This window comes from Narcine bancroftii, chromosome 11 (genome assembly GCF_036971445.1).
Source record: "Narcine bancroftii isolate sNarBan1 chromosome 11, sNarBan1.hap1, whole genome shotgun sequence".
In the NCBI taxonomy this organism is placed as follows: Eukaryota; Metazoa; Chordata; class Chondrichthyes; order Torpediniformes; family Narcinidae; genus Narcine; species Narcine bancroftii.
The window spans coordinates 95,234,925-95,262,429 of record NC_091479.1 but is presented as its reverse complement, the minus strand read 5'-3'; the positions used below and the strand labels follow the sequence as shown (position 1 = coordinate 95,262,429).

The following is a 27,505-nucleotide window of genomic DNA, read 5'->3' as shown; positions in this document are numbered from 1 at the left end:
ATTGGCAAGCCACAAATGAAGAAAAAAAATTATCACACACACAAACAAACAAGGGTAACTTGTATGAGTTGACGTAAAGCTGAAACATTTATGTCAATGGTTCTTAACCTTTTTCTTTCCACTTACATACCACTTTAAGTAATCCCTATGCCATCAGTGATTAGTAAGGGATTGCTTAAGATGCTATGTGAGGGGGAAGGGAGAATCACTGCTCTAGTCCCCATTGTCACCAAAATATTTTGCTTGAGAAAAATTGTCATTGGCCCATTTCCTTTGGAGTTCTGAATCCGTGCCCATAACGAGTCAATTAGGTACGATTAAAATAGTGGTTTTCAAACCTTTTCCTTTCCATTCACATATCACCTTAAACATAAGTGCAGAGCACTTATGGCATAGGGATTGCTTAATGTGGAATGTAAGTGGAAAGAAAAAGATTGAGAACCATTGCTTTATGTCTTGAACCCTGCAGGTATTTCTCCATTACATCACTATGGACGGTGACCACAGCAGATGACCAGCGAGGGCCTCAAAGGAAGAAAGTCCCACAGAGGCTGCAGGTGGTTGGGCGACCCAAGGTCGAACAACTCATATAGACTGCGGCTGCTAGCGACCTGATGTCGAGGACCCACACAGGCTGTGGGCAGCTGGAGACTGGCTCATGGAAATCAGGAATCGGAACTGGGAATCGAGAGGGTGCTGAGGCCAAGAAGGGCTGCCGAAGATCCTCGGGTTATGAGGGTCTCCCTGATTGTATAGGAGGTTTGCAAGGTTGCCAGAGGTTTGAACCCAAGTCTGTGCGGCTGCAGGGGCTGCGGGAGCACGGGAGGCAAATCTATGGACACTCAGTGTCTTTGAAGGGACTTTCTTTTGCTTCTCTTTCTCCTTTTGTTACAGGTGCTGGGTAATGATCATGGTGACGTGTTGGTTGCTATACAGCAGACAGAAGATGAAGTACATCATATACGTTTCATTTTTCATTATGTGACAATAAAAGGAACCTTGGACTTTACCAGCTGTGGAAAAGATTATAACCACGGAATGACAAGCACAGATGCTCACATGCAAATCACCTCATTCCAATCATATAAAAAAATATTAAAACCTGCTTCTCACCTGCCTTGATTTGACAAACAGTATTCCTCATGTTCAGCCATTGCATATCCATCTGGATTCATGGATGGCAAGATGTGAATGCGGCTATTATTTATCATCCCTGTTATGTTCGAATCTTTTCCATAATGTTCAACCAGGTGTTCAATTAAGTGGAGCAACATTTCTCTGCCCACCAGCTGCGTTAGATCACAATTTTCATTTCATTTGATTATACTTCAAAATGCAGGATTTCAACATTTTATCTCAGAATGATCAATACTTTTTTGGTAGGTTTCAATTTTTGCTTGTATTTGTTATTTCCTGCTCACTTATAGAATATCAAAAAGTAGATTTTTATTTAATCTTGAAGAACTCTGACATTTCTACAGAAAAAAATCATTATTTAAAACAATGCAGAGGGCAATAGTGGGCTGTTCTATTCAGCTAGAGATAGGAAGAATGGCAACAATTATGTGGAAGGGGAGGGTGAATGTGATGGATCAATCAATCGGACTGAGTTACTTAGCCAACATCTGAATGCTGATTCCTCACTGGCTACATCATGTTCTGGTCTGGGGACACCAATTCCCCTGGGCATAAAGCCCTGCAAAAGGTAGTGAACATCACAGGAAAAACCCTCCCCACCATCGAGAACATCTACAGGGAACGCTGCCGTTAGCAGAGCAATCATCAAGAATTCACGTCAACCAGCACACACTCTGGTCTCGCTGCTATCATCAGGAACAGCTGCCACACTTCCACCATCAGATCCTCAACAATAAACTCAGTCATTTAATGAGTCTTACTTTTTGCACTTAATTGATTTTTTTTCCTCTCTGTCTTGCACAGTTTGTTCACATTTCTTTATCTGTTTTCATGTGTACGTTGTGCACAGTTTCTTTTGCACTACCAATAAGCAGTAATTCTGCCTCGCTCACAGGAAAAAGAATCTCAGGCCTGTATGTGATGGCTGGCATGTATGTATTCTGACAATTAATCTTAAATCTTATTAATTCTGTTTTCAATGCCTTTATTACTCATGATTTAGAAACTTGTTCTGACTGCAAAATGTTTTCACTCATATCCCGGAAATTTTAAAGGTGTGGCTGTTGATTGTTGATTGTTGAATTGCATATTTATGCTCCATTTATTCTGACTAAACTAATCATTATAGAAACATAGAAGATAGGAGCAGGAGTAGGTCATCCGACCCTTCGAGCTTATCTTACGCACCTCTGACAAATCTCATCCTAATTCACTTTACTGGTTCCTTTTACGGTGCAGATACATTTATCCACAAGGAATTGGATTGTGACATTAATATTATAGGACTGGGTAAATCAAAATATGCAAGAACATGTGAAGGTGTTATTGGCAATCATGAAATCTCATGGATACTTAATTGAAGAATCTTACTCAAAAACATTTCATGCTTATGTGGATCTAACAGAACCAATAAAAGTGTTGAAGAGGCTTCCAGATAGATATATGAATGCACAAGGGTTTGAGGGCTAAGTATCATGTGCAAACAGCAAAGTTTTAGTTTAATTTGGCACCATCAGCATGACTGGCCTGACCCTGTGTTGCACTCTTCTATGCTTGGATGTAACTAACTGCCAACATTTGGGCTATGAACCTATTTTTTAATTATTGTGGGTGTCCACTGAATATATAGCAACAATTTCCAGAACAGAAGGGGACCACTCAGTGTTTCATCCTCTCAGGGTTTACCAGACTTTTTCTTTCCACTCACATACCATTTTAAGTAATCCCTATGTCATCGGTGTTCTGTGATTAGTAAGGGATTGCTTAAGGTGGTATGTGGGTGGAAAGAAAAAGTTTGAAAACCACTGTTTTAATTGTACCTAATCGACTTGTTTATGTGCACAGTTTCAAAACTCCAAAGGAAATGGGCCAATGACAATTTGTCTCAAACAAAATATTTCAGTAACAATTGAGTCTAGAGTAGTGGTTCTCAACCTTTCTTTCCCCATTCACATACCACCTTAAGTAATCCCTTACTAATCACAGAGCCCTGATGACATAGGGATTACTTTAGGTGGTATGGAAGTAGAAAGAAAAAGGTTGGGAAACCCTGCTAAAAGACGCTGCTATTCTGCTGGGAGTAGGAGATGGAATCGATAATGCTCTTTGAAACAGCTTTTCAGCTTTGAAGGGTTCACTACTTATTACAAACAAAAATCAATGTAGAGGTGGAGAGACTCAACAGGAACATAATCATATAACCATTTACGGAGTGGAAACAGGCCACGTTGGCCTTTCGAGTCCGCACCGGTCCATGAAAGGTAACTTTGTTTTTACCCATAGGGCGGCGGGTGTTTCGAATAGGCGAGTGGAGGAGGTGGTTGAGTGAGGCAGGTACTATTGAGATGCTCAAGAAATAATTTGGACATGTACATGGATAGGATGGGTTGAGATACATCTGGGCCATATGAGGTGGGACTAGTGTGGCTGAAACATTTTGATCGGCACAGACAAGTGGAGGCGAATGGCAAAGTAATACATTTGGACAAGAAGAATATGAAGATTGCATACCCCCCTGGAGAGAAAGTGTCCAACAAGAGTTTGAGCAAGAAATAAAAAAATAAACAAGCACATTTTGCAGTTCATTTCTAGAGAGATAATGTTGAAAAGCAGAGTAGTTACTGTATAACAATGCACAACTTTGGTTTGGACATTCAGCATGTACAACAAATTATGGTTGTTACGGATAGAGAGATATTGAAAAGGTGCAGAATAAAGGCATTGTACTTAGTGCAATCCCCTTATAGCTCCAGTGATCGGGACGGTGGTTCGAATCCTGCGCAGTCTGTAAGGAGTTTGCACATTCTCCCTGGATCAGTGTGGGTTCTGATTTCCTCCCACCACTCAAAATGTACCAGTGGTGTAGGTTAATTGGGCGCAAATTGGGCGGCACCGACTCGTGGGCCGAAATGGCCTGAAGAGGAGTTGAAATGAAATGCTGTATATCTAAATTTAATATAAAATTTAAAAAAAATTAGTTATTAAAATTGAGAAGTTAAAACTCACGTTTGAAGGCCATCTTAAAAGAGGTTTTAAGGAAGTCAAAATATTTGGGAGCAAGTATAGACAAGATGGAAACAAACCCAGAACTCAAGGCTATAAAATTAAGCTAGTCGCTAAAAATCTAAGTGGAAGTTGAAGTGAAACCTCTTTGCCAGGTGAAGCATTAATTTATGGAACTGCCATCACAAAGAGTAATTGTGGCATAAAATAGCACATTAGATAATAACATGAAGGAAAAAGAAATTGAAAAATGATGAGACACACAGGAGATTGCAGGTGCTGTAATCTGAAGCTAAACAAAATCTGCTGGAGAACTCAACAGGTCAACCAGCATCATTGGGAGAAAAAGAGCTTTTGACGATTCAGTCTGAGGATGTGGAAACCTGGAGCCAGTGTAGAGAGGACAGGGTTGGAGAGGTAGGACAGGGCCCCATGTTGGATTACTGATCCAGGGAGAGGGGAAGCTTGATAGGTAGAAGATTGTCCAATGTCAGACAGAGGAATTAAAAAGCAAGGGTCAGGAGGACAAAAGGGAGTCATACAGGGTGGAGTGGGTGATTAGAAAACAAAGGCTGCAAGTGCTGGAAGATGACAATGGTGGTACAAGGAGAGACCAGATGGAACCAAAGGGGAGAGGGGATGAGAATAGGTTGGGCCTAGTTAGGAATGGGTAAGTGGACAAAAAAAGGTTGGAGGAGGGGAAAAGGGGGAGTAGTGAAAATGGTAAGGAAGAGGAGAGAGGGGACTAATTACCTACAATATAAAAATTCTATGTTCATACCAGATGGAATAGGAGGTGTAGTTCCTCTACTTCCTCACTCTGGCAGTGGAGAAGTCCCAGGACAGACTAAGAAGAGGAGTTGCAATGGCATGCAACTGGGAGCTTAACGTGGCCATTGTGGACAGATGGCAGATACTCTGTGAAATGGTTTCCTAGTCTATGTTTACTCTCACCAACATAGAGGAGGCAACATCAGGTTGCAGTAGATGAGGTTAGAGAAGACGCATGAGAACCTTTGCCTCATTACAAGGCTGTATGGGTCCATGGATGGTGTTGAGGAAGGGTGCAAGGCCAACTGTGGCACTTCCTGCAGTTGCAGGGTAATGTCACGGAGAAGTGGGTGGTAAGAGATGAGCGGACAAGGGAATCATTGAGGGAACAATCCTTGTGGAAGGTGGAAAGGGGTGGAGAAGGGTTGAAATTAATCATTTTCAAGGATCGACTTCTTTTTAGCATCGGCACACTTACAAGGGAAAATACAACAAGCGGAATATAAAAGTAGGGTGATTTCAGATAATTCTCTGTTATATTTTACATATGAAACTTCTGAGAAAATTCAAATAGCTTATCGTTGGAGATTTAATACAATGTTAAAAAATATGGAATTTATTGATTTTTTGAAAAAATTTAATTTTTTTTTAAAAGAAAATTCTAATCCTGTTCAAAGTAAATTTGTATTATGGGATGCTATGAAAGCCTATTTGAGAGGACAAATAATTAGTTATACTTCTAAAATTTAAAAAAAATCGATTAAATCAGAGTCTTGAATTAGAGAAACAGATCGATGAGTTAAAAAGGAATTTCAGAAAGATGCTACAGAAGATCAAAAAATAGAATTATCTAGGCTGAAATTGAAATATAATACATTGCAATCTTATCAATTTGAATGTGTGATTAATAGGACTAAACAATGGTATTACGAATGGGGAGAGAAAGCATACAAGGTATTGGCGTGGCAATTAAAGAAAGAACAGATATCGAGGACTATTAATGCTGTTAGACAGAATTCTCTTATTACATAAACCTCGTGAGATTAATGATGAATTTTATTCATTTTATAAAAAGTTAAATACATCTGAAGGAAAACAGGAAACTGGATCGATTGATTTTTTAAAAAAATCACAGTTGAATTTACCGATATTAGAGGATGGAGATATACAGGAGTTAGATGAACCATTTACTGATTTGGAAATTAAAATGGCTATGCTGGAAATGCCAAACAGTAAATCGCCTGGTGATGATGGATTTTCGGTCAAATTTTATAAATTTTTTTATGATGATTTATCTATAGTGTTTGGGGATGTATTATGTCAAGTTGGAGAACATTATGATTTACCCGAGTCTTGTTCTAGTGATTTAATTACAGTAATTCCTAAAAAAGATAGAGATCCTTTGAAAGTATCTTCATAATCGACCAATTTCGTTGTTAAATGTAGATTAAAAAATAATAGCTAAAATATTAGCGAATAGATTGGCTAAATTTTTACCAAAGTTGATTCATATTGATCAAACAGGTTTTATAAAGAATAGATATGCTTCAGATGACATTTTGCGCATGATTAGTTTGATTAATAGATTTCGACAATCTTTAGATCACCCGATGGTGATATCCTTAGATGCAGAAAAAGCATTTGATAGAGTTGAATGGAATTTTTTGTTCAAATTTTGCAGAAATTTAAGTTTGGTCCTTCTTTTATTGGTTGGATTGGGGCTCTATATAGTAAACCAGTAGCTAGAGTATTGATGAATGGTTTGATTTTGGAATCTTTTAAGTTAACTTGATCAACTCATCAAGGTTGTCCTTTATCACCAGCTTTGTTTGCGTTAGGGATTGAACCTTTAGCACAGTTGATAAGACAAAAATACACAGATACAAGGTATGAAAGTTTTAGATGAGGAGTATAAAATTAACTTATTTGCTGATGATGTATTGGTGTATTTAACAAACCCAGCTCAGTCACTTTTGCATTTGAAGGAATGTTTAATACAATATGGATGTCTTTCTGGATATAAAGTTAATTGGGGAAAAAGTGAAATATTACCAGTAAGTGAAGGAGATTATTCAGTTTATAAGAATATTATTAATTTGAAGTGGACTGATCAAATTAAATATCTGGGTATAATTTTGAATGTTAATTATCAATCTTTATATAAATTAAATAATGCTCCATTAATGAAAAAAATTAAAACTGATTTAATTAAATGGAAAGATTTACCTATTAATTTAATGGGAAGGATAAATACAATTAAGATATCTTTCCATGTATACAATATTTGTTTCAATCTATTCCATATTTACTTGATAAAATTTTTTTTCGAGATTTAAATAAAATGGTTAGGGAGTTTTAATGGAGGGGTAAATTTTTGAGAGTAGCTTTGAATAAATTAACTTGGAAATACGAGTTAGGGGGACTACATTTACCACATTTTCAAAATTATTATGAGGCAGCCCAACTTAAATTTACTAGTTCATTGATGGATTTGGTAGGGCCTCCTAGTTGGGCTAAAATTGAGATGGCAAGTATTTCTGAATTTGAAATACATCATTTTTTGTTTAGGTGGAATATAAATTTGTTACAACAATATAATGTGCCTATACTAAAACATTTAATGAAGTTATGGATAAATAAAAATAAAATGATAGGTTCTAGGGGTAAATTATTGGCTTTGATTCAGTTGTATAATAATTAACTTTTTTTTCAATACATAATCAAAGTTTATTGCATTGGAGATTTAAAGGTGTGAAAAATTTGGAAGATTATTTTAAAGAGGGTAAGTTTTTATCTTTTAATCAGATGAGGGAAGATTTTGGTATTGATAAGAATTCATTATTTCTTTATTATCAAATTCGATCTTTCGTAAAATGTATGTTTGGTAGAGAGATGATTTTACCTAAAATGACTAAATTTGAGAATTTTCTTATGAAGGTACCAGAGAAGGGTTATATTTCATTTATGTATCAAATATTACAGGATGGTATGGATAAAAAGGTTTGGGATAGATCTAAAATTAAATGGGAAGCGGATATTGGTTTTACTTTTTCTGAAGAGGATTGGTTATGATAGTGTAACTAGATTGATAAATGCATGTTATGCAATGATTAATTACAATTTTTTTACATCAATTGTATTTTACACCTGAAAAATTTTTAAAAATATGGTTTTAATGAATCAGATTTGTGTTTTAGATGTGGTGATACGATTGGAACTTTTTTTCATGCTGTTTGGTCATGTATACATATACAATCTATTTGGAAGAAAATTCAATCATTTTTAGAATACCTGTATAAGATTAAAATAGTTTTAGATCCAACAGTATTTTTATTGGGTAGTTTGCAACCTCTGAAAGGCTTGCTTTTGTATACTTAGCTTTATCCGTAGCGAAAAAATGCATTGCTAGTCCGTGGAAAGATACAAATATGATTGATATTAATAGATGGCATAATGAGATGAAATATGAATAATGGAAAAATATGCATGTTTCACGTGATAATTATAATTTTTTTATTAATAAGTGGCTGTTATACTCGGAATATTTAGATTTCAATTTATATTGATTAGATTTTAATATGTATTTTACTTTTTTTAAATATTTTTTTTATGGCTCTCCTTAGGCAAGTTGGCTGAAGGGGGGGATTCTTTTCTTTTTTTTAATATATATAAAAAAATGTTCATGTTTAATTGCTGTATATGTCATATATTATTTGTTTTTTGAACGAATAAATAAAGTTTAAAAAAAAGAGGGTTGAAAACAATGAGGTTGATTATTGTGGTTTTAAATACTGGTATGGACTTACTGGCACAAGGTACAAAAATAATTCCTAGTCATGCCCTATCTGGCATCTGGCTTATTTTCATGATAGAAAATCTAAGTGAGCATCAGCAGAGAATGTTGATACATTCTGGAGTCATTTTCCCAGACGATACTGGAAAATGTGGCGAAAACTAATTGGCAGCCTGGGGTCCAAGTTTGTTGTGTCAGATGTTGACACATCTAGTGTCCTTTGGGAAGGCAATTTAGTGTGCTGACTCTCCATGAATTGTCATACTTTTAATCTTTAGAGGACTGCACATAATTTCCCTGGATCCAAATTTTAAAACTGAGGCACTGTTGGACAAGAGCCAACATACATCATGAGTGTTTGGATAATATGTGAACAGGAACTGATTCAAATCAAAGTTTTGAATGACTCAAGTCAATGATAAGGGGCAAGCCAGGAAAGGGATGACAAGGGCTTTGGTGATTCTTTCAGCAAATGAGCTTGAGATGGAAACTGGTAATACGACAGAATGGCAGGTGGAATTTAACTCAGACAAATGTGAGGTGTTGAACTTTGGAAGATTAAACCAGGACAGGACTTGTATGGTGCATAGTAGAGTGTGGAGAACATAGAGACTTAGGGGTATATGAATTTCATTCAATTAAAGTGGTGAAACAGGTAGACAGGGTGGTGAAGATTTCATTTGGCACACTTGCCTTCGATTAGGATGTTGAGTAGAGGAGCATATGACAACTGCACAAGACATTGGTGAGAACCTACTTGGAGTATTGTGCACAGTTATGCTCACCCAGCTATCGGACAGGTATCAATAAGATGGAAAGGGTGTGAAAAATAATTTACTGGGATAGGTTGGTTTGAATTACATGGATAGGCTGAGACATTTCTCCCTGGAGCTTAGAGTCTCCCTTATGGATTCTTATACAATCATAAGAATCGATTTGTTAAATAGTCATGGTCCTTTTTCCCAGGATAGGAAAATGTAAAACTAGAGGGTATACTTCAAGGTGAAAAGGGAAAGTCTAATTCTTTCTTGCAAGTTTAGCTCATATTAGATAAATACAGAAGGTTAATAATTATTAATGTATTAAAATGGCAGGTTTCTCAGAAGATAGCATAATCATACAATTCATAGGGAAGCTTTTTGGTTTAAAGCTAGAGTAAGCTGTTTCCACGAACATCTTCTGCTCATTGTTTGCTGTGCTTTAACGCAATTTCCTCTGGAAAAAAAATCATCAGAATCTTTTGTAGTAACTTGGATTATGTGCAGTCCTTTAAAGATTAAAAATATGACAATTTATGGAAAATCAGCCTTCCCAAAGGACACTGGATATTACAATATCTGACATAACAAACTTGGACCCAGGCTGCTAATTAGTTTTCGCCACATTTTCCAGTATTGTCCAGGAAAATGACTATAGAATGTGCCATGCTGAAATGTTAAATCTTTTCATGCAAGAAAGAATTTTTAAAAAATCAAATCTTTGATTTATTTTTGACAGAACCATTATTATTTCAAATGTATACACTTAAACTTTCCAAAATGTTGTTGTGACATAAATTTGAAACCATAGTGTAGTTAAGAATAACTTACCTCATCACCATGTATGTTTCCAATATACTTCACTTCTGGGATCCCCACAACATGTTCTCTTGGGTTTGTTCCAATTGCCAGAACCCAAAGATCAACACCTATATCAGAAATACATAGAACATAACAGCACAGTACAGACCCTTCCACCCATGATGTTGTGCCAAACCATAAAATCTCATTGACTGGATAATGTAATTTTTTTGGAATAAAGAAAGTTTTCCATAACAAATTATAATGATTTTCATTATTTTAAATCATAAAAGTTAATACACAAATTGAGGCTATTTGACCTGTAATGTCCATGCCAGGCAAAAAGAAAAGTTCTTCATCTAATTTCCAGCATTTTCTGTTTTTATTGTGGATTTCTGGTATTTGCAGGTAACTTTTCATCTGTTTTAAAAACTTGCCATACATCATGTGTTAATTTGCACCAAATTTATTATGGCAATACAAATGTCAAGTTCATTAGAAGATCAAGTCTTCAAAATAAACCCAGTGGCTTGTTCAGTTTTTTGGCAAAATTTGGCAATTCGAATAATTTGGCCCGTCATCTGTACCAGCACTTTGCTACAGATTTCTGTGTTGCGTATTGGCCTATATGTCGTGTGCTTTTATGTTAAAAAGTGACAGTTTGCCTTAGAACTTTGAAGGTGAATTTTTGTTAATTAAGTAATTGTTCATCTTTACCCCTGTGTGATCTGCCTTCTTTGTGGTTGCTGGTTTTTCTTTCTTTGGCTTGGCTTCACGGACAAAGATTTATGGAGGGGTAATGTCCACGTCAGCTGTAGGCTCGTTTGTGGCTGACAAGTCCGATGCGGGACAGGCAGACATGGTTGCAGCGGTTGCAAAGGAATATTGGTTGGTTGGGGTTGGGTGTTGGGTTTTTCCTCCTTTGTCTTTTGTCAGTGATGTGGGCTCTGCGGTCTTCTTCAAAGGAGGTTGCTGCCCGCCGAACTGTGAGCGCCAAGATGCATGGTTTGAGGCGAGATCAGCCCACTGGCGGTGGTCAATGTGGCAGGCACCAAGAGATTTCTTTAGGCAGTCCTTGTACCTCTTCTTTGGTGCACCTCTGTCTCAGTGGCCAGTGGAGAGCTCGCCATATAACATGATCTTGGGAAGGCAATGTTCCTCCATTCTGGAGACGTGACCTACCCAGTGCAGTTGGATCTTCAGCAGCGTGGATTCAATGCTGTCGACCTCTGCCATCTCGAGTACTTCGATGTTGGTGATAAAGTCGTTCCAATGAATGTTTGATCTTGTAACAAATTACATATTACCAAGGAGGCCATTTGGCCTATTACACTGGCTCCCAACTATGTCATCCGATTAGTCCCCTTCTTTTATTTCCGAGAAATGTACTCTGTCATATACTTATCAACTCCAATTTGATAAATGTGGGACATCAGACTGCTCATACAAACCCTCTGTTACTCAATTATTTATTTAACAATGATATTTATTGATTTTAATATTGTATACAAGTATACAATATTATTTGTCTGTATGTGTGCTATGTCTAGTTGTGCACTGTCGCCTCCATTTCCAGGCCTAATTCCACAACCATGACTCTCCACCTCCCAGCCAAGATCCCTTCTCTCACTTTAAGCCTTCTTCCTCCTCTTGAAAACCTCATCCTGGTCAGCAGCCCATTTTGAATCTTTTTATTGCCAATTGCCACCAAAACATCAAGGGTTTCAACTTCACCACTCCCCTCTCTTATCCTAATCTCATCTCCTCCAAATGCTCTGCTCTCCACTCTCTTCGCCACAATCCGAACCTCACCATCAAACCCGGAGACAAAGGTGGTGCCGTTGTGGCCTAGCGCACTGACCTTTAACTTGCCAAGGCCAGACAGCTCTCAGACACCACCTCCTACTTACCACTTCCACAGGATCCCACCACAGCTCATCAAGCCACTGTCTCCAACACCATCTTCAACCTCTTGCCCAACCGAACTAGTATCATCTTACCTCAAATTTATTTTTCTCCCCTGGTCCAATCCCTCCCCACCTACATCCGCAATACCTTACATGCTCTCCATCTCTTTAATGACTTCAAATTCTCTGAACTGGACTGCTTCATTTTTACTTTGGATGTCCAGTCTCTTTACACCTGCATCCCCCTATACAGAAGGTCTCAAAGCACTTTGTTTCTTTCTTGAAAAGGGACACAACCAATCACCTTCCACCACCACCCTCCTCCTAATGTCCTTACTCTTAACAATGTTTCCTTTGACTCATCTCACTTTCTACAAATCAAAGGAGTAGCCATGGGTCTCAGCTACTCCTACCTGTTTGTGGGCAATGTGGAGCAATCCATGCTTCAAGCCTACATAGGCAACACCCCTCAACTCTTCCCCTGGTATATTGATGACTTCATTGGGGCTGCCTCATGTACCCATGATAAGCTTGTCAACTTCATTCACTTTGCAGCCAACTTCCACCCTGATCTCAAACTCATTTGGCCCATCTCCAACAACACTCTCCACTTTCTTGATCTCTCTGTCTCCATCTCAGGAGAGAAGCTTTCTACCAACATATATTAGAAACCCACCAACTCCCACAACTAACTTGACTACACCTCTTCACTCCAGCCCCCTGCAAGGATTCTATTCCCTTCTTGAAATTGCTCTGTCTCTGCCATATCTGTTCCTAAGATGATGTCTACAGTCCAGATGATTTGAAATGTCCGCCTGATTCCACAAATGTGGTTTCCCCTCCACCGCCATCAATTCAGTCTTCACTTGCATCTCCTCTATTTCTCACTCCTCAGCCCTGGCCCCCTCTGCCCACAGCTGCTACAAACATAAGATTCCTCTTATCCTTACCCACCACTTCACCAGCCTCTGCAACCAACACATTATCCTCTGTAACTTACACCACCTACAACATGATCCCACTATTAGACACATCTTCCCTCTCCTCCCCTCTTTGCCTTTCTTAGGAACCACTCTCTCCATGACTCCCTCATCCCTCCATACCAATTGCCACCCCCCCCCCCAGCATCTTCCCCTTGTGGACGCAGGAAATGCCGCACTCGCGCCCACACCTCCTCCCTCACCATCATTCGGAGCCCCATAAAGGCCTTTCAAGTGTATCTACAGGAGCGATCTACTGCCTCTGTTGCTCCCTTTGTGGCCTTCTCTACATCAGAGAGACTGGGTGCAGAATGGGAGATCGCTTCATTGAGCACACCTCTCCGTTCACATCAGTGACAATTCTGTGTCCCACTCCCATGCCTGTCTATGGCCTTGTACTATCCCACCAAGACGACCCATAAACTGGAGGAACAACACTGGATTTTCCATCTGAGCACTCTCCAACCAGGTGGCATGATAATTGACTTCTTCAGTTTCTGCTAACCTATTCTCCATTCTCCCTCCCTTCCCTACCCCTGTCTTCTTTCTCTCCACTCCCTTCCCTCTGTATTCACCAAGCCATCCCTCCTCTCCCTGCTTGTTGCTCTCTCTCTCTCTCTCTCTCCATGTGAAGACAACAAGCAACTCCAAAATGAGACGTCATAGCATTTTTCAATATCTTAACCAACATTAACAAGCACAAGGGTTGATTTTTTTTAATGCTCTATACTGTAACAATGTCCTAACCTCAGTTTCATTGCAAGTATCAAACAACATGGGGAATCATTTAGACCTGATTTCAGATTGTGATTCCAAGGTATTTTGTAAATTGTGTTAAAATTATCTTCACTGTGGCAATCAGACATAGAGCAAATTACAAGTGAGAAACCAATGATAAATGAATAATTCAAGCTCTTTTGCCTCAGACCTCTTGAGAAAACACAGTGAAACGTTGGGCACACATGTTGTTACTGCAGAGCTTACTCCAATGTGTGACGATGTAGTGCCTGAACAGTCACAGCAAACCTGGAATATGAACTGATGTCTGTGCTGACATTGTACCTAGATACAATTATGGCACAAAATAAACACTGTGGGAGTAGAAAAGCAAAGCCCTGACAAAAGAGCACTGTTGAGACGTCAGCAAAAAACATTCCCTCATCCTTGAGATATTGAGCACTGGATTGAGAAATACCGTACAAGATAAATCATAGGACTTCGAAGTAAGTGAAGAGATTGCAGAGTCAATAACAAGGGCTAGGCTGAGGAGTGTTATAAATCAGTGATATGCCTGGCAAAAAAATAAAAATTGACCATGCATAACATTTAGCATTGTGAATGAAATGAATTCAAAATCAGAATTTATTGTCGTGAACAAGTCATGAAATTCAGTGTTTTGCGGCAGCGTCATCGTGCAAACATTCATATTATATCCATCTTACAACATTACTACAAATAAAAATAAAGAATAGTGCACAAAACGTAAGCTGATGTCTTTGATTGATTGATTTTTCTTGTGCCATTGATTGTCCTTGTGCCACTGAGTGCTCGTCTTTAAGCTCCTGTACCTTTTTCCCCAATGTAGCAAAGTGAAGAGGACGTGCCATTGGAAGAGGGGGTCTTTGAGGATAGAGGTCTCTTTTTTTTTTTAAAAACCACACTGTCTCATACAGATGTTCTCAATAGAATGGTCTGGTGCCAATGTCGTAGGCTGAGTTAATAACCCTCTGGAGTTTATTCTTGTCCTGAGTGTAGGTGCCTCCATACTAGGCAGTAATGCAGCTAGCAAGAATGTGCTCCCCGGTACACCTGTAGAAGTTTACGAGAGTCTTCGGTGACATAACAAATCTCCTCAGACACCTCACAAAGTATAGCCACTGGTGAACCTTTGTGATTGCATCAACATGGAGGGTCCAAGACAGGCCTGCAGAGACATTGACACCCAGAAATTTGAAGTTCTTGACCCTCTCCACTGCCAAGTCTTCGATGGGGACTGGATCATGTTCCCCTGACTTCCTTCTAAAGTCCACAATTATCTCCTTGGTTTTGCTGACATTGGTGTCACATCAACAACCTTGCGCTCAATCAACGAGCTGATCAATCTCCCTCCTGTGCACTTCCTCATTGCCAGTTGTGATTTAGCTAATAACTGTGTGTCATCAACAAATGTCTGGCCACATAGTCATGGGTGATTAATGAGTAGAGCAGAGGGCTAAGAAAGGGTTGCGCCTGTGTTGATAATCAGTGAGGAGGAGACGTTCTTTCCAATTTGTACTGACTGTGGTTTTCCAATGAGAAAGTCAAGGATCCATTTGCAGAGGCCTAGTGTTTATAGCTTCTTGACTAGCACTGAGGGAATAATGGCATTGAAGGCCGAGCTGTAGTCTATGAAGTGTAGCCATGTGTATGAATTGCTGTTTTCAAGGTGATCCAGAGCTGAGTGGAGAGTCAGCAATATTGCATCTGCTGTGGAGAGATTGTGATGCTTTGTAACATTTCAGAAAAGCTGAAGGAAATGTCCAAGGAGATAAAAGTTTAGCTACTTGTTTCTTTCCCTGAACTTCCAAGGCCATTCATTCACTAGACTTTACAAGTTAACGTGTCTGAATTTAAACACACCAGAACATTTAAACAGAATTTTAAAATTAATTTTATTTATTTATTTATTTATTTTTTTAAAATAAAAAAAAAGAATTTATTGTCATGAACATGTCACAAAATTTGTTGTTTTGTGGTAGCACAAACTTTTATAGAACCCACCCTTCAAAATTAATTAAATTAGTGCAAGAAAAAGTGCCACTGAGTGTTCGACTTCAGGCTCCTGTACATTTTCCCCCCCCCAATGGCAGCAGAGTTAAGAGGGCATGACCTTCAAGTGGTGGGGGTCTTTGAGGATAGAGGCTGCTTTATTAAGACACGGTCTCTTTTGAATATCCTCAATGGGATATTCTGGTGCCTGTGATGCCACAGGCAGAATTAACAATCCCCCACTAGCTTTTTTTCTTGTCCTGAGCATTGGTACCTCCATACCAGGCAGTGATCCAACCAGCCAAAATGCTCTCCTCAATACACCTGTAGAAGTTTTTGTTGACCCACAAAATCTCCTCATAACTAGGGAGATGTGGGTGTTCACAAGTTGTAATGTCAGCCAATTATGTCAAATAATTTTAAACTCTCGATTCAAGTAGCTGTTGGTGTACATAGAACAAGAAATTCCGGTCCGTTATTGAATCCTTGTACTGCTCACCCACTGGAAACAGGAAGATTTAGTGAAGGCATTCTTCCTACAGATCATCCAAATGTTAATTATAGCAGGCTGACATCTGTTAGCAGAATCAGAAAATGGAGAAGGAAAATGTTTACCTGTGACAGTGCAAGGTTCTTCAGGGCTTGCCAGAATAAATGTGGAGATGATGTCTCCCCTCCTTGGAGTGATAAGAGCCAGGCTCAAGTTCTCTTGTCATACTGACTAACTGATCAGGCTTGAAGGGCTGAATGGCATTCTCCTACTGATATATTCTACAATGCTATGGCTGAGAATGCGGAGGGCAGTGTGATTGATTAAAAAGACAGACTTCTATGCACCAACTATTAATCACCGCAGCCCAGCCTTGGGAGAAACAAGAACACATAGATTTCCTGATGACGCCAAAGCAGCCATTCTCAATCTCTTTTTCCAGCCCTCGGACTCTGTTCAAAGTTTATGGGCCCCCTTCCCTCTGAAGCAGTCAAGGTTTGGTTTCTTCCATACTTCTCTCCTTCTGACAACATAAAAATATATATTTATGTTACGTGAGGTGAAAGGAAAACTCCCCCCGGAAGGGCCGTAGGGCACCCGTTGAGAACAGCTGCTCTAGAGGATGCACGTGGTGGATAAATTGGCACAATAACAAAAGAGGCAGCATGTGTATAATGAGAAACAGGATTAATGTTTCAGGTGAAAGACTTTATATTGGAACTGTAAGCAGAACATCCAGGAAGATGTGCATTCATCTCCTGATTGACCAACAATGGAGCATTGAAGAATGTGGTGAACTGCTGCACACTTGTTTATCTGACTCTGCCTCGCTCTCCGACTGTACCTGTGGCTCCTCCCTCTTGACCCTGTATAAAGGTTCAAACACCATAACCCCTCCCCAGAAAGCCTGGGCCACAGCACCGGATGACCTTCCAAGTTTATTGGAAATAAAAGCCTATTGTTCTGTAACTCCAGTCTTTTGAGTTATTGATAGCACATCAAAGAAATTTCTATTCACCTCTCAGTGGGAGAGCACAGATGGAATTGTTCAATGGCATTTTTGAAAAACTACACAGGCTGTGAGTTAAACCAGTTATGAGGAAAACTTCTTTTCAATCACAAACAAGATTTATCTAAGGACACAACTCATGTTTTCTCAACAGTCTGATTATCAACAGAATGTCTGGAGAGTAAGAACAACTTCTCCAAGTGCTGATAACCTCAGACAAGTGAAGAGAGAGGATAAAGGGTATTAATAAATTTGGGCATATGGCCCCACAGGAATTACTAGAGAAGGAAGGGGCAATTAGAAAAGGAGAGATTTATAACAAATAATTATCAAGGGCAAGAATCTTTCATATTATAAAGGGCTTGGGTTTCAGGGTCAACCCTGGGAAAGGATGTAAAAGAAACTATGTTCAAATAAATTCATCCTGTGCAGAAAGGGGCCAACTCCATGGTGCATTATGCCCAGTGTTACAGCTGTTTCAGGTAGAATTAGAGCTAATCACATTGGAATTGAAATAAGAGCAAGTGGCCTTAAAAGTTGTGCAAATCTGTTAGATTACCAAAGCTTCAGGAGGGTGTGCACTTTATCAGACAATGGTTTTATAGTTCTTTGTAACACTATCTTTTTGAGATATTTTACCTCATTCTAATAGTTGTTACTTAGTTTCAATAACTTCTGAATGGTACAGTTTTCACAGTCTTGTCATAACCATAAGCTCAAAGAGAGATAATCAGTATCTGTGAGTGGCAATGACAAATGGAAATATTTGGATTTTCAATGTATGAGCATATCCTGATATCTAAGATGATTTGCACAAAGTATAATCTGAAAAAGGAAGTGAAGAGAGAGGAATAGTTGGTGACGCCGTGACATTTAATATGATCTGGATAAGTCCAAACTTCTTTCAGCTGCCTTGGAGTTAATCATTCACATCAGCTGCCATATTTACTGTATGACAAAGGAGGCTATTTGGCCCATCATGTCCATGCTGGCTTCACCAATCCCATTCCTCCACTTATTTCACTGCAGCCTAAGTAGCCATTGAGAGGTCTTCGCACGTGGGAGAAAACCAGAGTACCTGAGGGAAACCTATGTTCTGGATAGAATATAGAACTAAATTGCTCATCAACATGCATACGGGGGATACATTAAAAATCTTTATTTTGCAGGTTATCCAGGCAGTCAATTCACACAGCAAGGTAGTGCAATAATAAATAAATAAGCAGAGAGACAGACAGTATTGCATTAAAGCAAATAGTGCAGTCAACACCCAACCCCAACCAACCAATTTTCCCTTACAACCGCTGCAACCGTGTCTGCCTGTCCCGCATCGGACTTGTCAGCCACAAACGAGCCTGCAGCTGACGTGGACATTACCCCTCCATAAATCTTCGTCCGCGAAGCCAAGCCAAAGAAGCAGTGTTACAAAAACAGTGCTGTGCACAGAGAATAGTACCGTTAAAAACAGTGCAAAGGCATCACCTTTTGTCAGCAAGAAATCCATTGAAGACTTGGATAACAGCAGGAAAAAAACTTTCCCAAACTCTTGAGTTGACATTGACCTGGTTTGCTGAAGCAATGACTCTACTATTCTTTGTAGAATAACTGAGGTTCTCTTACTTTTCTGTTGCAAAATATGCTCAGCAGGTTTAAGATTAAAGATTGTAAAGGGAAGATTGTGCATCATGACCCTAATTGAGTTTTTCTGAGGATGTAATAAAAGAAATTAATGAGAGTAAGGCAGTAACTGTGGTCCATGTGGATTATAGTAAGGCATTTGACAAGGTCTCCACAAGAGACTGGTTCAGAAAATCATGAGGCTATGTGAATAAAAAATTGGCTTGCATGTTGAAAGCAGATGGAAATTGTACTGTCTGGAGGTCAGTGACTAGTGGAGTACCTCAGGGATCTGTTCTGGGATCCCCCCCCCCCCACCAAATCCCCACCCCGGATCTTTGTGATCACCTTGATGAAAAGGCAGAGGGATGGGTCGGTAAATTTGCAGATGATACAAAGTTAAGGGAGTGGAGGATGGTGCTGAAGGTTGTCGTAGGTCACAAAAGACTATAGATAGGATGCAGAGTTGGGCGGAAAGGTGGCAGGTGGAGTTCAATCTGGATAAATGTGAGGTGATGCATTTTGGAAGGTCAAATCAGAAGGCTTAGTACAGGGTCAATGGTCAGTTACTTAAGAGTGGGGAGGAATAGAGGGACCTTGGGGTCCAAATCTATGCATCTCTCAAGATTGCTAACAGGTTGATAGGGTACTTAAGGTGGTCTATGGAATGTTGGGTGTCATTAATAGCAGGAATGAGTTCAAGAGTTGATAAGTCATGTTGCAGCTCGACAAATCTCTGGTGAGACCACACAGAGTATGGTGTTCAATTCTGGCCACCTCATTATAGGAAGGGTGTGGAAGCTATGGAAAGGGTGCAGAGAAGATTTACCAGGATGTTGCCTGGAGGCAAGGTCAACAGAGCTGGGACTTTTCCCTTTAGAGTAAAGGAGGATGAGAGAAGACTTGGAGGTCTACAAGATTCTGAGGCATTGACAGGGTGCCAAAACCTTTTTTCCCCAGAGCAGGAAAAGCAAACATCATTGAGGCGATGTACAAAGTGAAGGGAGGGAAGTTTAGGGGAGACATCAATTTGGGGGGGGGGGGGGGGGGTTAAAATTTTGGGTGCCTGGATTGCCTTGCCAGCAATGGTGGTGGAGGCTAAAACATTAGGGGTACTTAAGAGACTCTTAGTCAGCACATGGACAAAAGAAAAATAAAGAGTAATGAGGTAGGAAGTGTTTAGTATTTCTTTTTAAGTCAAAATATATGGGTTAGCACAACATCAAGGGCCAAAGGGCCTATATTGTGCTGTAATTCAAGACAGGAAATTCTTCAGCATGCCACACCAGTAAGTGCCTTATATTCTATTATGTCAAATGCCAAAGTAGCAGCAATTACTAAGAATTATAATAATGTTGCTTTATTAAAGAGGAGCAGACACTTAGCTGCTTAGCTGGCAGTAGATCTGGTGGTTTGGAATTTCAGGAGCTCAAACAGCAAGTGGAAACTTTGAGGTATGCACTGCTTTCACACTACACCCTCACAGTAACATGCACTCAAATAAACAATGACAATCATGTTATATGGCGATCAAAGTGGCTGTGAAAATAATTTGTGCCAATAATGCTGAATGAGGGATTAAAAATTGCAATAAGAGCAATTGCCTGTTTTTTTTTTATTTTTGAGAAGTGCCACAGGAGAAAAAGCATCATATATACATGGAATCATTAGTACTGTGTTATAGTCAACCCCCCCCCCCTTTTTTGGCCCCAAATGCCCACACATCTGAGCTCCAAATGTCCCGACCACAGATCCTCGCCTTGACCCACCCTGCCCACCAGAGCTCCCAATGCCCCGACCACAAATCCTTGCCTCGGCTGCCCATCCACATCCCAATATGCTTACCACAGACTTGCTCCAAGACCCCAGCTGCACATCTGAGCTCCCGACATGCCGAACACAGACACTACCCAGCTCCACCACACAAGCTCCCGACACCTTGAACGACGCAGGTACTTAACGCAGTCAAAAGTATGGCCCATGAAAAAAATCGACACGCACCCCCCCAACCAAATTTGACCTGAAAAATTGGTCCAAAATGTTTGACAATTACATAAGTATATTAAGTAGGTTTCAATTCGTGTCATTTGAAATGAAGTATCTTTAACACTTCAGCAATTCCTACTTATGGGCAATATTTTAAAATTGACACACAGGACAAAGGAGTTTCTAGGAAGGTATACTGTTACGAGCCCCAGAGGACCCCAAAACCCAGCAGCAATAGAGATTCACCAAGACAAATGGTTACTTACACAAAAGTTGTTTTAATCATCATTAAACATGAAAATAGAATCAAACTTTATCTTATTACTATCAACTTGACCTAACATAACCCCCTTCTAGTTCCAAGCACATGTAAATGTAATGTGTATGTAAGTTCATAGACCTGTATAACCAAGTTCACTGGTTGTAGGCAATTCTTATACTGTGCACAGAATTTAACATGTATAAAGTTCACCAGACTTTGGTGCTTGAAAGGCAAGTGGTTTTCAGAGAGAGATTTGTTGTTCACTGGACACAAACTGACCCCTTTTAATTAGCCACATCAGTGTCTTGCCAAAGAAAATTGCCCCATCAGGGTTTTCCAGACGATGACCTCTTCCTTTCAGGTCATCAGAGTTCCTTTTTGTTCCCCTTATTTCAAGTGAAACATTGGGAAGCCAATCCTCTCGCATGGACCACAAGGGCTTTGACCAGGCTGAACTAAGCACTCACAGCCACTCTTCAAAATGGGGATTTTCCACAAGCTTGCCAGCTTGTCCTGTTCCAGTCCTAGCTGCTACTGCTGAACTCTAGCACTGCAGAACCGAATGCTCTCTCTCACACATAGAAAAGTCTGTTTGTCTGCTTGCAAAAACTACATGACCTCCTTAGAACACCAAACTGCCCTCAGACAGCCTATGGCTCCAAACCCAATCCTCTGAGTTCTTTGATCGGTTGCTTTTCAAAACAACAATCTATTAGTGAAGTCTCTATAGGCACTCCCCAAAGCTTTTGCAAAGGCACTTGGAGCTGACCTGTCTAGCTTGAGCAGAGCTCCAGTATTTTAAATGAGATCGGTTTTTGAAGTGTTTGTATGTGACCTACAGTAAAACAACATATTCTATCACAGTACATTTAATGGTTTCTGAGAATTGAGCTCCTTGTCCTTGTAATAAAAGATTTCCTGTACTGGTGTTACTTCAGGACTTCCAGGGAATTTATAATGAAGGATGTAAGGGGTAATCTTCCCCTCCAGCCTTTTCAGATAGTAGATTGTGGACATGGAAGGGGCTGATACCAATTAAACTTCACAAGTTGATGCAGTGCATATTTATGAACAGTTCACATTGAGTATTATCTATACATCTATCCCAGCTCCTCTAAAGAGCTGCCAAAATCTTAAAAGGCCCCTTCCCATTCCAATCATGCTCTCTTTTGCCTCCTTTCATCAGGCTGAAGACACACGACCTTTCACATTCAAGGACAGCTATTTTCCTGCTGTGATCAAACTCTTGAATGGACTTTTCATTGGTAAAGAGGATAGATACCCTTGCACCGTTTTAACTTCAAGCATGAATGGAGTTGGTAGGTTAATTGGATGGCATAGGTTTCCATATTTGGAATTGGTTTCAACCATGTTGTAAATAAATCAATTAATAGAAAAATTGGTGGCTAGATAACTAATCAAACAGCCTTGCTAAGCGAAGTTTTAACGGAGTAGATTTCAAAATATTCATTGAAACGGGCGCAGAGAATAAAATCCTGTACAACATCAGGATCAATGCGGTCAATGCATTCTTGAAAACAAGCCAGTTATTTCACATACCGTCGATTGATTTCCCAATGCTGTACAAGTGGGTAATTGACGGATAGTTGGTGTTGATCCCACGTAAAAACAACTCCAGATCTTTTGCATTGTGGTACTTGAACTGCAGAGTGATCGTAGAAGTAATCATCGCCCAAAAGCAAAGAATCCGTACACCTGGAAGCATCCTTCAACTTTCTGAAAGTTTAGAAAGTTTTCTCGACACGTTCGTCCTCTCCAATTACTACACACACACGCAAAAGCACTTTCCTGTAATTCTGCAATCTGCCTTATCTTTAAGAATTATTCTTTGTTTTAAAAACTCCACCAAGCCCTCGACAAAACTATTACCAACCGGATTTTAGTAGACAAACATCGAACAGAACGGATGGATTGGTGGCGTGGGTTAAAACCCAAAAGCTATTCCCCAACCAGCGTCCAGCTCGTTTGAATGACAGCTAAATAAGCCATACATTCGACTTAAGTCGACAACTAGCAATAAAGGAGATGAAGCATGAAAAACAAGCCAGCAGACGTGATTGGAGTAAAAGCACCGAAATGAGAAACTCCGCTGGTCTCGCAGCGTCTATTGGAGGTAAAGATAGATTACAATCGTATGGGGTCGAAGCCCCTCTTCAAGAATGCGTCGGAATGAAGACAAGGCAGGCTGGGGGAGGAGTCCAGGCCAGCAAAGAGTGTTAATTAGATAAGAGGAGAGGTGAGAATTGATGTTGGCTCTGCAAGTGGGGACAGGGGGTTGAGAGAGAGAGAGAGAGAGAGAGAGGTGGGTGGGGGGGGGGAAAGGAGGGTGGGGGTTTTAAACAGAAGTTGAAGTCGGTTGAAGGGAGCCCAGATGGAATACTAGGTTTTGGTCCTCAAATTTGCAGGTGGTCTCAGTCTGGCAGTGCACTAGACCTTGAACAGGCATGTCTGCAAGGGAATGGGAGGAGGAATTGAAATGGATGAATTGAAACCAATCAATTGACAACAAGTCCAATCTTCTCCACCAGACCGCCCAATATATATTCCTCAGATAGGACCTTCCCCACCCACCCCCCCCCCCCCCCAAACTTTGATTCAATCTGGTCTCACTTTATACCTCCAATGTCACTCATTTTTCAAAACTGGAAGCTTTGTCTTCTAACCACCCACTCCACCCTGAATAGTTCATCTTTCTTCACCTGGGCCCTTTGTTTTTCTTCCTCACTCCCCCTTTGTCTGACATCTGCCAATCTAAAGCCTCCATCCATCATGCTTTACTCCTTCATTCACCAATCCTACTCAGGCCCCTCAAGTCCAAAGCGTTGGTTCTGTATCTTTATCTTTGCTATATGAAGTACCCTGTTTGACCTGCTGAGTTTCTCCAGCATTGTGTTTTCACTTCAGTCATGGTATCTGCATATTTTCATGTCTTACTCTTGTCCCTGTTCCATGATTAGAACAGCAATAGGTGGAGGTTTATAATGACTAACATAGAAGAGCTGTTCTGAAGAAATGTATTTAATATGGTTATGTTCTCCACAGATGCTACCTGACCTGCTGAGAATTTCAAGCATTTTCTGGTTTTATTTCAGATATTTAGTATGGAAACACATTTTAAACAGAAGGCTATTGAGCTAAAATGTGTAATGACTCCATTAGCTGCTTGCCCCTGCTGCGAGCTTCAGCCATATTCTGCTTTTCAGTTCAAATTTGTGATTTGACATTATACACATAATTCAACATCGCCACATTACATTAAATTCAATGCATTATATGAAGATAATTGACATATGGAGAAAACAACACTCAAAAGAAAGATTATTCATATTACTCAAAGACACAAAACCTATTCTAGGATCAATGTGTTGTTGTTGTCAGCCCAGATTCTGGGAAGAGTTCAAAAAACCAAATATAAAGCAAAACTATTATCTCACCACTCACCCTTATTGATGACAATTCATTTAGAGAATAATCCACTGAAAACATATAGGAGGAGGCCAAACCCTATACTGTTAAAATAGCAAGATTTTCGGGAATACATTGAACAAATCAAAAAATATTTTGAAACAAATTCAGTAACAGATAAATTTACATTAGGAGATGCAATGAAAGCCTTTATTAGAGGACAAATAATTAGTTATAAGACTAAAATTTAAAAATAATACAATTGGGAAATAGAACTGTTGGAAAAAGAAAGTAATTATAGAAAGAGGTTTAATGAGAAGGGAAGATGCAGAGAAAAAGAAATGACAGAAAAAAATTATGAAAGCAAAGCTATTATGAATTAGGAGAGAAAAACCCATAAAATATTGGCTTGGCAGCTAAAAACAGAACAAGCAAAAAGAACCATCTTAGCAACAAGAGGATAAACATATTTCATATAAACCCAATAGAGATTAATGAAAATTTTATAAATAATTATATCAAACTGAAAATTCAGGGAAAGACAACAAAATAGATGAATTTTTAATCAAACATTGAATTACCCCAATTATAATTGGAAGATCAAAATAAATTACTAAAACCCATGACAATTGCAGAAATACAGGATACATTAATGACATTACCAAATAATAAAATGCCAGGAGAAGATGGATTCCCTACAGAGTTTTAGAAAATATTTAGTAATCTGTTAATTCCTCCATTTTTAGAAGTAATGAAACACATAGAAGAGACCCAGAATTTACTAAACTCATGTAAAACAGCAATAACCATATAACCATTTACGGAGCGGAAACAGGCCATGTCGGCCTTTCAAGTCCGCACCGGTTCACTAGAACAACTCCACTAGCTCAAACCTCCCGCTCACCGCCAATAAACCTCCAATCCCCTCACCTCCATGTACACATCCAACCTTCTCTTAAATGACAACAATACATTTTTTAAACTCTGCAGCTAAAGCTGGGAATATTAGGCATTTATAAACAGCAAAAAGTTTAATAAGAATACAGATTTGCTTAGAAGGACGATAGAATGTATTTAATTACAGTAATTCCAAAAACGGGAAAAGATCCACCATCACCGGCATCATATAGACCAATATCTTTGCTAAATACAGATTATCAATTAATTGCAAAAATACTAGCAAACAGGTTGATAGATTATATACCCAAATTAGTAAAACTATACCAGATAGGATTTGTTAAAAATAAAAGAGTGGCAGATAATGTTTGTAAATTTATTAATTTAATCCACACAGCACAAATAAATAAAGGTACCAGCTATAGCAGTAACTCAAGACACTGAGACTGGGTGTGTTTCAGATCACTTTAAATTGAGTAGGTCAACCCGACAGGTATGTCCACTATCACCTTCCCTGTTTGCTTTGGCCATAGAACCATTAGCAGAACTGATAAGAAGGGAACCTAGGATAAAGGCTATAAAAGTAAAAGAATTTAAAATTACCTTGTTTGCAGATGACATTATAGTATATTTAACAAACAATTAAATGAATAAAATGGCTATACATATAAAATTGAAATAATATGGGGAAATATCAGGATACAAAGTTAACATCAATAAAAGTGAAGTGATACCAATGAACAATCTCGATTATACAAAATATTTTTAAAATTCCCTTTTAAATGGCAATCACCTTGTTATCAGGATAGATAACAATTTAAATAATTTGTGAAAATTAAACTACCAACCATTAATAAAAGTACAAGAAGATCAGCTTCAATAGAAAGAGTAAACTGCACCACAATGAATATATTTCCACGAATATAATATCTATGTAAAACATTACCGATTCCCTTGACAGAACAATTTTTTTTATGAAACTGAACAGATTAATAAGAATGCTTTTATAGAAGGGTAAAAAAAATCAAGAGTGGATTTAGAAAAATTAATATGGATGTATAAACAAGGAGGACTACAATTAGCAAATTTCAAAAATTATTATAGAGCAGCACAACTAAGATACCCATCAGAATTTTATCAGTCCGGAGAAAAACCAGACAGGCTCAAGATAGAATTACACAAATTAGGAGAAAAAGTCCTGGAACATGTACTTCATAAATGGGATGAAAACTGGTACAACAACAATTTACCAAATCTATCTCATACACTAAAAGCATGGAAGAAAATACATCTGGAGTGAAAGATGATAAATTATCAAATACCAAAAATGCTACTAATGCAAAACCTATTAATTCCTTTTATAATAGACATTTTTTAAAGTATGTGTGAGAAAAGGAATTAAAAGAATAAATAATTGCTTTTTGGGAAATAATTTATTAACATTTGAACAGTTAAAAGACACATAAGGAATATCATATAGTACAATATTTTCAATACTATCAGTTAAAAACTTATTTAAAAGAAAAATTGGGAACAAGCTTAAGATTACCTGAAAGTAGCTGCTATGAATACTTAATTACAGACACAGCAATAGTAAAAAATTTTATTACAAATATATACAGAAAATTGCAATACAAGGAAAATGATGAAACAATGTACAAACCTAAACAAGGTTGGGGAAAAAATACTTAAAAATTGATTAAAGTACAAAGTATGGGAGGAACTATGCACAGGAACTATGAGTAATACAATAAATACTCAATTTCGTATGATACAATTCAATTTGTTATTTACATTATACGTGACACCACAAAATTAAAGGAATGGAATCCAACAATGTCAGACAGATGTTTCCTTTGTAAACAAGAAATTCGAACAATATTACACGCAATTTGGACATGTACAAAAAAAAAATCAGCC

At 38.8% G+C, this 27,505-nt stretch overlaps 1 protein-coding gene and 1 long non-coding RNA gene across 4 annotated transcripts in view; one reads left to right on the top strand and one right to left on the bottom strand.

Annotated features, from left to right (window-relative positions):
* Positions 1–23,264, bottom strand: part of cpm (carboxypeptidase M) — a 40,778-nt gene extending 17,514 nt beyond the window's left edge. Inside the window, exons 1-3 of the mRNA XM_069904119.1 lie at positions 22,823–23,264; positions 10,294–10,391; positions 1,114–1,289 (exon numbers count right to left, since the gene is read on the bottom strand). Coding sequence (XP_069760220.1) covers positions 1,114–1,289; positions 10,294–10,391; positions 22,823–22,988 — 440 coding nt within the window. The 5' untranslated portion in view covers positions 22,989–23,264. The remainder of the gene's footprint in view (positions 1–1,113; positions 1,290–10,293; positions 10,392–22,822) is intronic.
* The window catches only part of LOC138746167 (uncharacterized), a 33,023-nt gene continuing 28,350 nt past the window's right edge, over positions 22,833–27,505 (top strand). For all 3 annotated transcript variants that reach the window (XR_011346740.1, XR_011346739.1, XR_011346741.1), the window contains exon 1: positions 22,833–23,396. This is a non-coding gene — a long non-coding RNA (uncharacterized lncRNA). The remainder of the gene's footprint in view (positions 23,397–27,505) is intronic.